Source organism: Cyanistes caeruleus, chromosome 2, assembly GCF_971803275.1.
Source record: "Cyanistes caeruleus chromosome 2, bCyaCae1.hap1.1, whole genome shotgun sequence".
Classification (NCBI taxonomy): Eukaryota; Metazoa; Chordata; class Aves; order Passeriformes; family Paridae; genus Cyanistes; species Cyanistes caeruleus.
This window is the reverse complement of record NC_141702.1, coordinates 96,397,054-96,410,133: the sequence shown is the minus strand read 5'-3', so window position 1 is coordinate 96,410,133 and position 13,080 is coordinate 96,397,054. Positions and strand designations below refer to the sequence as shown.

Here is a 13,080-nt window from a genome sequence, read left to right as displayed (position 1 = left end):
TGTCTTCAGTATTTCAAAATGATGGGACAGATGTACTTGTGCTGTACATGCCTCTTCCTGTGGCTTTTAGTTCAGAACAAAGCATTTCAGTGTCTCTTTCTGCTCTGCTTTGCCTCTGTACAGATGACAGCATCTCAGCTGCGAGCACCTCTGATGTCCAGGACCGTCTTTCAGCCTTGGAGCTGAGAGTGCAGCAACAAGAAGATGAAATCACCGTGCTAAAAGCAGCCTTGGCTGATGTGCTGAGGCGTCTTGCTATCTCTGAAGACCATGTAGCTTCTGTGAGAAAATCAGCACCAAGTAAAGGTAAGCCCAAATTTGGTAAACTCTTTCTAGAGTCAGACTGTGTTATCACGTCAGAATGTTCTCCATTGGTCACTCGTCTTTCCCTTTTCTGTCTCATTTCGGAAGGCTGATCTATTTTGAGCTGGAGGGGTTAGGTTTATAATAGTGGCTTAAATACATACAGCCAACAGATATCGGAAATATGCTTATTAATTATGATGTTTGCTAACATTTTTACGTTCTTGATACCCCTAAAATTTTTCCTTACTTCTTGCTAAAAAGTTCCTGTTTAATTTCAGTGGTGGAATGTTAACCTGCCACTGGAGGCTCTGGGGCTTATGGACAGTTTTGAGTCTTAGCTTTGACTTTGCCTGGAAATTACTCAACTGAAAGGGCATATTAGAGATTATGTTTTCTCTTGTTCCTAAATTATAACCAAAACAAAAACCAAAATGTATTGCTACCAAATAAGAAGGTTTTCTGAATGTAGTTAATTTTTGTTCCTGTACAGAGATAACTCGCTACCAGTAGATCTCATGTAAGAAATGGCTATGTAGCAGCAATATCTCTTTTGGTTAGTCACTAGTAACTTTTGTATTGCAGTACTGAAAATGCAGGATTGTTTAAAAGTAAAGAACCTAGATGCTTTTTGCACTAATTTTCATATGCTTCCCTTCCCCCCTGCCCCCCTGTGGACATTTTATTTTGTATTCTGGAGAAGTATTTGAATTGAGTTTTGAACTTACTCCAACTTAAAGCTGTGTATTTGAAGAGAATTATGTCTGTGTATGTTTCTGGCATATATCAGGTCTCTGATTCTATAAAATATTAGGTTATATTTCAAATAAATCATGGATTTAATTCACCATAATTGCATGTAACCACATCAAACCATGCAGCACAGAGATCTCTAGGATCAACCCCTGTGTGAGTGTTGCAGTGCACCTATTACACCTGTGCCAATTTAACACTTAACTGATACAATGTAGCCTATGCTTGTTTGGGTGACCACTTTATATAGGCTGAAAATGCTGAAAGTTTGAATTATTTTAGATGTGACAGAGAGATCAAATTCCTTACTTAAGTGTTTTTGCAGTCTCTCTGCCAGATGGAAGGAAGTCATGATGCTTAATTGGCTTGGGCTCTGAATCCTGCCATTCTCTCTTGCTTGCTAAATGGTAGACTGTTGTCATCTCTGCTTATAAATGCAGCTTTTATCCACCCAATTTACATGTCTGGCCTCATCGAGATTGAAGCTTCTTTTTTGAGCTCTTTTTAAATATAGCTTTAGCAGCTATTTTGACTAAATCACTCTGCTGTTTGCTGTCCATTATGAGAAAATGTCCAAGTGAAAAACCATGGGGAAAACATGTCCATAGTGCCTTATTCTTCCTATTTAAATGCAGAGGAGCTGGGATGTGCGCTTTGGCTTGGACTGGGTGTTAACCCAGCAAACTTTGTGTACAGGCAGGCAAACTTCCTGTGTTCTGCAAAATGCCTTGGGGCTATCTCCTTTCTGGGGGTCTTGGGACCATACTGAATTCTGTAAGTCCATTTGTTCAGTGAGAAATAAACTAATTATTTGGGGGAGGCAGAGCAGAGGGAGGGTGGAATGTCTAAATATCTTCAGTTTGGTCATATTATATCTCTACAAATGAATGGCAACAGCATAGAACTGTGAAGAAAGAGATGGGAACAGGGACAGATACATACATGCATGATCTAATTCACTGAACTTAAATGAATTATGACTAATTGGCACTGTGTTTAATTGGTGATGGATGTGTTCCCATTGTGTTCAGTTACCCAATACCACCAGAAAACACATTAACTTCACTTGTAATCATGAAATCAGCTGTACACAGAATTCACAGAAGAAAATGTTTACAGAGACTGGAATTTTAAGAGACTAAAATTAGACTTGAGGAGTAAACTTGGGATTAAAACAAGTTCATACATTGCTTTTTGCAATGCCCTAGGTTCTACTTCTGATTTCTGTATTTTAAATTCTTTCAATGACCAAAAAATATTTCAAATGTTTTAACTGAGAGAAATGTCTTATTTTTTAATAAGTAGGATTAGAAGATGATCTGAATTATCATACAAAAATAATACTCAAGTAACTGTTAGGTTTTCTTTGAAGTATTATGCATGTATATAACAGACTAACTAGTCAAGCCATGATTTCTGCAAACGTAACTGTATTCCTCCCAAACTCTTTTTGGTGTTTGTGATTCTGTCAAGAATCTGGATATATGCATTACAATAATTGTACTTTCATGTAAAATATTATAGGTTAATTTTCTTATAAGAAATATGCTGAGGCTTTCAATCACAGAAGTATTTTTCTCTGCAGCAGCCCTTAAATACATACTGACATAAATAACGAGTAAAGAGAATAGATGTGTATATATATTTCTGAATGCATGGGGAGACATGTGTTTAATCTGAAGTATGACAACACAGAGAGATAAATACTTTTAAAACAAACTGAACTTAACAAGAAAAATAGCACCAGAAAAAGCCATCCTGAATCTTTCCATCAAACAAAGGCGTCTTAACAGAAGGCAATAACTAACCTAGTTTGAAGGGTGGCTTTGCTACTTCTTGCTAAAATGAGTTTTCTAAAACCTCTCTTTTTTTTTTTCTTGTTGCCACCTCAGCAGTGTCTTTGAAAAGAAATTTTTCATAGCCTAAAAATAAGTGTTGTGAGCCACGAGTGAATCACACTGAAAGGGACAAATCCATCCTGATCTCTTTTTAACTGATTTTTCTTATTCTGAAGTTGATGGCTTGACTTAGTGAAAAAAGCAATCACTTTGTCCTTTGTCTTGTTTGTCTGCATGGGACATCTGGTGATCTAATTCTGTTCTTAATTTCTTTTATTTTAGATTGACAAACTGAAACAGTAGATGAAGATAAAGTTTATGTATTATCCTTTAAATCTTTGTTTATCTTTTTTCCCCTACATTTCTGTCACATGCTTGTTTTGAGCTTAGTCCAGTCTCCAGTGAAAAAACTGACATGGTTTGGGTAGATTTCTATTTCTAACTGATGGGCTCTCAGTCAGGAGGTTGCTACCTAATATCTTGTGTGTAAAGTTCTGTCTCAGAAGCAAATGGGTTTTCATACAGGGATTTGCAAACTGTAAAAGACAAGATAAAGGGCAAGTTTTTTAGGCACCTTAGTGTCTCCTAGTAAAGCATGAAGTGAAGATACTGTATAGGGAAAATACCTCTAGTAGGGATTGCAGCAGGATTAGCATTAGTCTGTATTTTACAGTGAAAAGCAGGCTGAGAGTGCTTGCACATAACTTCCCAATGCAAAGTTATTCTAAACAGAGCAAATCTTTTCAATATAAAAAGACTGTGATAGTGCTTCTTCATCTCTGCAGACAGCTAAGAATAACTACACAAAGGAGAAATTACTAGGTCCAAAGATAGTGTTGAGGATTAGAAATGTGAAAGGGCTTGGTAAGGGATCATGTCCCAGCAGCTACAGGGCTTGTAGGGATCATGGTGTGAGAATGAGTTTATGGGTTTAATTTCTTTTCTTTCTCTCTTTTATTTTTAAATAGATGGCTTGGTAAGAAGAATTTCTTTGGTGGGAAATTATTTGCATTTGGCAGCTCTGCACTCTTGTTGCCACATGCCTCTGCTGTAGATGCATGATTGATGCTGTTAGCATTCACAAAAAATTCCAAAAACAAAGACTACCTGGACACTGAAGAAAAGGAAAGCATAAAGCAGTCTGGTACTTGTGGCTGCCAGCAAGATAGATTGGCTCACAGCTGGTGCCTGGTAAACCTATTAAAATCTTCCAGGGTGTCAAAATGTGTGTAACAGGAGAATTCATCCCTCAGGCTCTGGGTGTGCAGGCAAGTTTGTGGCACCAGTGAAATATCTCAGACTAATCATTTCACTGGAGTATGAGCTTGTGCCTGAAAAAGTACATATGATGTTGGCCTGTAGAGAAACAAAGAGTTCATGTCCTTTTTCTGGACTCAGAAATAATGAGGAGACTTGACGAAGGTTAAACCTTTGGAGAAATGTTTCCTATTGCTTGGGCAGGAATTAATGTTAAATAGCTCGTATGCAAATTCAACAAGTGAAATTGGAATAGTGGATGGCAGTTTGCAGAGAGGGTTTCCCATGGCAATGAAGAATGGCAAACTGAGAGGCATTTTATTTTACTTAAGGCAGTGAACTTGGGGACCTGCAAAAGCAGGTATGTACTGGAAATGCAGTTGGTAGGGGTTTTTTACTTGTTTTTTACTTTCCTTTGTGCAGTGGGCTTTTATAAGAGGAGCCCACTGAGTTTTCCTTCTTTTCCTGCTCTCTCCTCTTGTATGAAATAGCATGTCTCATCAAATTCCATCTCATTCCACTTGTGTAAGTACTTCAGATGTCATTTTTACCTTATCTCAACAATGGTTTCATTTCACCAACATTAAGTCATTTTGGTTTTTGTTAACAAAAATTGACTCCAGGTGTTCAGCAAGCTTCATTAATGAAAGCATGGGACAGATTTTTGTGTTTTTTAGTCTATACACTATTCAATAAGCAGAACTGTTCTAATAACTGAGTACATCTTTATGTTGTCTATCAGTAAATGTTAAAAAAACAGACAATAGAAGTTTAAATAGGAAAATGCTTATGGCAGTGGTGTGATATAGGTTGTTATCCAAAATATTAAAACTAAGCTGGCAAGCTTGTATGTGGGTCATTTTACTCATGGGAAAAGTCCTATTGAAGTCTGCAGGCTGCATGCTCACATAACAAATAATGGTACTCCTGAGGTCTTAATGCATTTCCCAGGTACTGGTTTTAGTGCCATCTGTTCTTTCTGCATTTCTTCCCATTTTTTCCTATCTTCTGCTGTGACTTACTGAATATTTTCTTTTTCTTCTGTTACACTTCCTGTTCTTGATGTTTTTCGTATATTTTCCTTTATTTAAAGAGTTTGGATTTAGAGGGCATTAATGAGCTAAGGGTCACTAGCCAGCTAAACCAAGTTTAGGAAGAAGTGAAGAGCAAGGCTCAGAGGTTTTTTTAAAGTTCTGTAACCTAATCTTGTTCATTGTAGAGGAATATTTTCAGTTGTGGTTTTAAGTATATTTATTCTTTTTCCATATGCTTACAGTTTTGGGTATGTTTTGTGCATCTGTGTTCTTCTTTTAGAACAGTATGAGCAAATTTTCTTAAGTGGTACTCTGCTATTCTCCATGATGTTTGTCAAACTAAGAAGTGTAATGCTGAAAGAGTTCAATGTTGTCACTAACTTTTTCAAATGAAAACTCTTATTTATTTGAGTAGCTTTTTCATCGGTTGTTTGCCAGAGTATATCAAATTGTTTCAATTTACATAGTTATAAAATTTGATTTCCTCTGCTTAAAATTAGCCCACTTCACAATTGGTTGAGCATGTAGATGGTGCCTCTGGGAAAGTATATAAAATAATATAGAAGGGAGAAGAAAAAGGGCTGTGTGATTTGAATAAGCCATTGGACAAACAAGTCTTCAGTTTCCTGTAGTATGTTTTAAAATGCCTGCCATGGCTCCCCTAACACCTGAAAAATTAGTTTTATATCCCTATGAGGATCATTTAAAGTTAGAAATATATGGGTTAAGTCATTATTTATAAAAATCTTGTTGGAAATCTAAAAATAAATATTTAATTACTCTTAACATCTAAGTTAGTTTATTTACCTACTTATGTACCTACTAGGACAGATGCCCTTGGAGCTCAAGTTGTTTGAGAGCTGTCAACTCTCAAACTGTTGCTTATTAACATGCCTCTATTTGGCTAGTTCTTTTCCTTTTACTAGGAAATGACAAATAATGTATGTTTAATAGCTGTCAGTTGAAATTTGGCTTCCACTGAAAAATACTAAAAGAATGTTTAGTTTTTTTCAGCTAGTTGTAATTACTATAAGAATCATAAAGTTTGTTGAAACTTAGTTGTCTTAAAATTTGATTATTAAACAAGAAGCATAACCCACAGGTAGTGAACTGAACTATTTATCCTGATTTGTTTTGTTCATTATTTGAAACCTGAACTGTCTTTGTGTGATAGAAGAAGAGGACACTTTTTCAACTTCAGAAGTTTTAATCAAAATTTGACTCTTAGTATGTAAGTGAAGTAGTTGAATAAAACAGAGTGCTGAAGAAAATACTGTACAGAACACAGTACTCTCTTGGAAAAGAGTTTTTGTGCTCCCAGACTGTTTCTTTGCCAGCATCTTCCATGGGCTGAGGGACTTGACATCCTTTGAGAGTCTGGAAGCAGAGCTATGACAAAAGTTAGCTGCTTTTGTACAACTCATTGCAACACCTTAAACTAAGTCTAAGATTTGTCATAATTTCTATTGATTTTGATGTTGTTCTATTAGGAAGGAAGTGCAGATAAAATCTTGCATTCTGCTATACTCATGAACTATTTCTGGCTGGTTTTCCACAGCTCTGTGGGCTTTTTGGTGAGTTACGCACACTGTGCACTTCTTTAGTAAGAGTACTAAATTGGTTTTCTGTCATTCCAGGCAGAAAACCCCATGGCATTTAATATGTTTATAATCTTGAATTGCATTTTGCTGAAAGTCAAGTGGTTCAAGGTTGTTGAAGGATTTGGTTATTGTAAGCCTTAATGGGAAAAAGAGAGAAAAATCTACCTTTAAGAGATCGACTTCTTAATTTTTGTAAGGTGTTATTTCTTGAGCTTTTTCTTTTAAATCCACTTCAATTAAGTGCCCAGAAAAGTAACTTTAATGTAGCTACAGCTACTTATTTTAAATTAAAATTATCTGAAGAAGACAAACAAGTGTTTGGTTTTTTCCTTGTAAAAAAAGGCAGTTTACCTGTCAAAATATTAGTAAATACAAAGAAATTGAGGAAATTGTTTCAGTAAATATATTTGATAACAGAATAAACTACATTTTAATGTAAAATATTCTAAGTTTTGGGTTTGGGAAGAAAAGTGAGTTACTAATTGATTCTCAGCTCTAGCACCTTGTAAGTATATTTGGAGGGAAAAGCTCTCATGTTATCACAAGACACACATTTTCAAACTTACCACTCTCTCTAACAGCTTGGCTTCATTTTTTCCCTAGTTAGCTAATCAAAGCTGATAAAGAATTTGAAATAGATTTCTGGTTTATTGTGGTCTGTTTTTTCTAATCCTACTTATCTTTCATTCACACATTTGTGTACTTGACAGATGTTAATAAAGTGTTTCTTTTGAACCCTACAGATACTTTTCTGTGAAAATTATCAGAACAGAGATGAATCTGTTCCATAAAATACATTTTTACCACTTTGATCTCTGACAGTTTGGCTTTAATCCTGGTCACCATGCACTGCCTTTCATTCTACATTCAGTTTATGTCTGGCTTTTGTTCCAAACTAGCAGATAAAGCTAAGTGCCATTCAGTCCAAAAAATTTCAGACTGTTTATGCTAGGAGGTGGCGTGTGACATGGTATTGGCAGAGATGTGCAGCGCAGTGCTAGGACAACCAATTGTTTCAGTGTATTGATCTGGAATTTGTGTTCTCCTGTGCCACTTCATTATTTCCAGGTCTCTGAAGCAAAAGCGCTTGACAACTATGAAGGACTATCTCTGCATCAAAGAAAGTTACTGTGTTGTTAATTTTTGACATCTTTTGACTGCAGAGATGTCCTGTGTTTTGGAGTGGTGGGTCAGCTTCCTTGCACTTGTGACCCAGCTGGGAAGATCCCCCTGGTGTGTCTCTGTCAACATCCAGGCTTCACTGGGATGTGCACAGAACTTCAACTCGCCTTTCCTTTTCATGGTTTAAAATATAAATGCATTTTCTTTGCATATAATTGCAGATGATTAATTGAATTTTTTTCTTCCCTTTAAAAGCAGTTATTCTAAAGTCACTTTTGACTATCTAATTAATATGCAGTATATAGAGAATTTTTGAAGGTGTCTTGTTTCTTATGGGTGTTGAGTGTGGGGTTTGGGGATTTTTGTTTGTTGGGGGTTTTTGCTGCTTTTTTTTTTTTTTTTTTACATTTTATTGCACATTGAGTGTGTCACGCTGACCAAGATTTTGTTTTGGAGTGTAAGAAAGCCTGATACATTTTTTGACACTTGAAAAAGAAAATTTTCACTGCAGTTTTTAATCTGGGTTATGTTTAACTGTTAGTCATTTTGCAAAAATAGTTTTGACTTCAATTCAAAAATTTTAATCTCAAATGGGATTTTGCATATCACTTGTTGACATTAGGAAGTACTTTGCCAATCTACCATCAATATCCACCTTACTGGAAAACAATCCCAAAGCTGCTGTCTGGATCCCTTTTTTATTGTTATTGTATTCATCATTACATGGAGCAGTGCACATTCCTGTCATGGGTATACGCTGATGTAGAGTTTTATTTGTAATCAGTTTTGTCCCTGGACATAAGCAGGAAGTAACACTTTCCATACCTAGAAGGGGGAGATATTCTAGATGTAGTCAGTAAACAAAATAGCAGTGTGCTGCTTGCACACTGACAGTGTGTTCCCCGTCTTAATAAGTTCCTGTGCCTGTTGTGTAGCAGTGTTGTCCTTTATGCATCCTACTGAATGCCTTACCCACCACGCTGGGAATTACTGCTGTTACGTCTCCTGATTCACATTTCTGGAAAGCCATGCTAGAGCTGGTTGGAGAGACATTAATCTATTTCAATGAGCAGACAGAGATGTTAAGGTCATATACAGTTCAAGAGTGAATCATGGGCCTTGATATTATGCATCTCCACAAAGAAGATGACTTTGTCACTGAAAATAAAAGAAGCTAATTTATAGACTTCTATAGTAAATGTGCTTTCTAAGCTCAGGAGCTTTTGTTCTTGCATCTGAGTTACATGGGGTAAAAAAATCTCTTGAGCTTTTGAGCAGTATATTAAAACAAACTCAAGAACAAAATTTTTATTCTAAATGTTTATGTTGCAAATAAAACAGTCTCTAAAAACTACCAGTTAGAAAGAGTCATGCCAAATTGATTTATATGGAATTTAGGAAGAACAATGATCTTTGAAGCGTTTTTTGGTTTTAAGTGTGTCTTTACTTTTTTTCACATTTCCTTTATTCTCATTTCTGCCTGGGATATTCCACATGCTCCTTTTGGCTTTCCTGATCGGAATTTCAGATGTGATAGCACGCTGCTTGGTGCATTTGAAGTAGTGTTTGGTTTGTATAGGCCAGCCCATTTCTGCATTCATCCAAATAGTTCTGACATCTAATATTCCCTTGATGAGTATCTCTTGTATATAATGTGGTAGTTTAAAACAAGAATCAATTTGCCTCTCAACCTGCTTGAAAGAGCTGTGCTGTGACACATGGCTGGTAGTGTTCAAGTGAGGCATCTGTGTGAGTTTGTTCACAGAGCTGTCGATTTTCCCCAGCTGCTGTTTTACTCCTCACTTTTATCTTCAATGTGTGGCCTCATGCCTTATCTATCTCACACTATTCAAAGCCTGCCATGAACACAGATCTGTTATTTTTCTGTTGGTCGTGTCCTCCGTGTTTGTTACTGAAGTCAGAGTGACCGGCAGTCACAACCCTGAGATGCAATAGAAATTTGCTGTCTGTGAAATGGGTATGTGACACAGAGGGGCTCAAAAGTTTCCACTGATTTTTGGATGCTTAATGTGAAATTTGCTCAGTGATCTTTCTCAGGGCACATTATACTTCAGAAGGGAAAAGTACAAGTGTAGGACTTTAAAGGAGGAAGGGGCAAAATTCTCCTCTGATTAAGACATTGGAAATAAAACAGGCACAAAAAGAAAGGCAGTTAGTGGGAAAGGATGAAATATCAAGTTCAAGCAAAATGCCTTGTATTTCACTGGCATTTTGTGGAAGAGGCAAGTCTGGGAGCTAATTGCCAGGCTAGCATTCAGCTCTGAAAATAGAAGAGCCTGTGCTCCCCCTTGTCTTCCTTGCAATCCCCTCCCACATTCACTGCATAGTTTTAAAATTCTGCAATGAGTGAAGTGGGCATCTGACAGACAGCAGCCTTCTTTACATATACCCTCTTGATTCATCCCTGGAGAAAGTCTGTAATGTTCACTGGATATGGCAGATGTTTCACAGAGTGAGCAGTATCAGAAACTTAATAGCTATACCATACGGCATATACTGAAAGGTATTTTAAGATGGAAGGGGCAGCTGAAATGAAACTGAAAATCTTGTGGGTTTTTTGTTTGTTTTTTGTTTTATCCTTAGAATCACAACCCTTAAATATCTTGACAATTCTTTTATGAAATTATAGCAGTAGAGAAACTGACCTCTGTCACATCATGCTCTTGCCTGCCTTAGTGTCCCAGGATTCCCAAGTCCAGCTTCTTAGGTTAAGGTTTCATGAATATATGTCACTGGATGTTTGTCCTGAATGCTGAGGCTGCTGCTGTGTGATACCAGGTCCACCACTGAGAGCTTTTTGTTGTTCATGTGGACCTTTGGATATAGCTATAAAACCTTACATTCTTCAATATTGCTTTTTTCTAGGTCAGCCAAGCCTCAGAGAAGCTATCTCGATGTCATGTATAACTAATGGGAGCACAGGAAGCAGGAAAACAAGCCACAGTTCATCCGTTTCTGTTGCCAGAAAAGAAACACTTTCATCTGCTGCAAAAAGGTACCAAATCGTTATTAAAATTCAAATTTTTTATATATTAAAAAACCCCAAAACCACACAGAGCAAGAGTTTGATATTTTGTCTCTGCACAACACTCAGCAGAGCTGCCTGAAGTCCAGTAAGGCACAAATAAACTGTGGAGATTTACCATGTTGTTGGGCTGTACACAGAACACTTCTAAAAAGAGTTCAAAAATGGGGAGAGTATTTCTGTGGTGTGTAGTATCCAAAATGATTTCTCACTAAGGGAATAGGAAAATGTATTTCCAGTGCAAATGGAAAATTTTTCCTTTTGGTATTCATATGCTCTTCTTTTGTTGGTTTTTTTGTCCCCCCCTCCTTCCTTCCGTCAAGGAAATTAAAGGGCAAAACTGACTTCATTGTCTGGAGCCTAAAAAGTAGGCAATAGCAAAATAACTATGAGACAATACTAAATTGCCTAAGTTAAAGGTTTACATTTTTGGGTAGAAAATCTAACCCAAAATATGGTTACTTAGTCCTTATGAAAAATAGCTGTATCAGATCTCAAATGTGAAGAAATTATATTGCTTGAGTAATTTTGAAGTTAAATGTGCTAGGACTCAAACAGTAGTGGTTTTTCTCCATGTAATACTTCCAGCTTCATACAGTAAACAAAGTGTTTGCTTAACTGCTTTTTTTTCTGTGGGTCTGTTAGACAGTGATTGCATGGGTTCTTCAGCAGTAGGTTTTGTACCTATTCTTGTTTGTTGTGAAGAACAAGCTGCCAGATTTAGCCACAGGGCAGAGAATACTCTAATGTGTAACTCCGGTAAGTTATGTGAACAAATTCTTGGCCGCCGTAGAGCACTCTGGTAGCTCCAGTGGCTGGTTTATCTTCCAGTGTGGATGTAAATACTGTGCTGTACAGCAAGACAGGAAAATTATATACTTCAGGGAATAAAAATGCTGCAAGCAATTATAAACTGTATGAGAACAAATCAGAAGAAGATTTAGTGCCCTTTGGAATTTGGGAAGCGAGGGTAGTGCCCCGCTCTTCTCCACTGTGTAGCATTACATATGTTTCTTTTTGTTGAATTCTTACATTTACTTTTCAACAGTAGATCAGACTGTGATCAGTGTATGTCTCTATGTGCTAGTGTGACATGCACAGGGACAAAAGACATTCCTGCAGGAAGGTATTTCTTAGTTAGCACTTTTCCATTAATCTTACCACTGTGTCTCTTGGCACTTTGATGAGAGCCAGTCCGATTCCCGTGGTGTTCAGCTTGCAGTTGTGCTGAATCACCTGCTTGATGCATTGGCTGCTCAACCCTTGAGTACATAAGAGCAGAGTGGAGTGGCTGGCATCCCTTTCATCTGAGTTAAGGTCTTTAAAAGGAGACCTGGATAGGCCAAAAGAGAAAACCTTCATATGCAGAAGGCAGCTCTCCCTGAGCTCCTGGATAGCTGTCCAGGGGAGGTATTGACGGTTCCAGTGCAGCTGAAGACACATGACTCCCTTTGTCAAGACGTGTTTTAGAAAGGACTAGGAAGGTTCTGTTTCCAGGAGTTCCTTTCACTGTCATATCTTTATTACATAAATTTATTTGGTATTTGGAAGAAACAAATTTGCTCTTTTGTAAAATTACCAGCTCGAGAAAGGGGAAAGGAAAAGCAAGTAAATGTCAATAGTAGTCCTATCTCCTTACAAAGGCAGAGTAACCATGTTTATTTCTAACACTTGTCATGTTCAAAAGGAGGGAGGCCAAAGGAGACAGGCATGTTTCACCCCAGCTTATCCAGGCCTTTCTTCAGGCAGAAGCTTGAACTGGTGCAGTAGGTGGACACAGTCATCTACTGACATAGAATTAACCTTTAGACCCCATAGCCTGCCATGGGCTTTTCATGTTCTAACTGTGTGCAGCCATACCTCTAGCCAAAATAACAGAAGGCCTACTCGTGTCCAAACTGTTACTGGTGATGAAGTTTCGTGTGTGAATTTCCTCTATGAATGAGCAGTTTCATTTCCTGGACTGTTTAATCTTGTTCTGCAAACCTGAACATTGAGATCATGGATATAATCAGCTGCCTTCATAGCTCCACAGCAGCAGGATGTCTCATTTCAACAGTGGCATTCTAAAGTACCAGAAATCACTAAAATCAGAGCCCAGGAATGTTCCCGAACAGCAGGTAGAT

General features: G+C 37.3%; 1 protein-coding gene across 7 annotated transcripts in view; it reads left to right on the top strand.

The window, feature by feature from the left end:
- The window catches only part of EML4 (EMAP like 4), a 145,810-nt gene that overhangs the window by 78,497 nt on the left and 54,233 nt on the right, over positions 1–13,080 (top strand). For all 7 annotated transcript variants that reach the window (XM_086878464.1, XM_086878461.1, XM_023922773.2 and 4 more), the window contains exons 2-3: positions 124–306; positions 10,795–10,924. In XM_086878464.1, the coding sequence (XP_086734590.1) occupies positions 124–306; positions 10,795–10,924 (313 nt within the window). The remainder of the gene's footprint in view (positions 1–123; positions 307–10,794; positions 10,925–13,080) is intronic.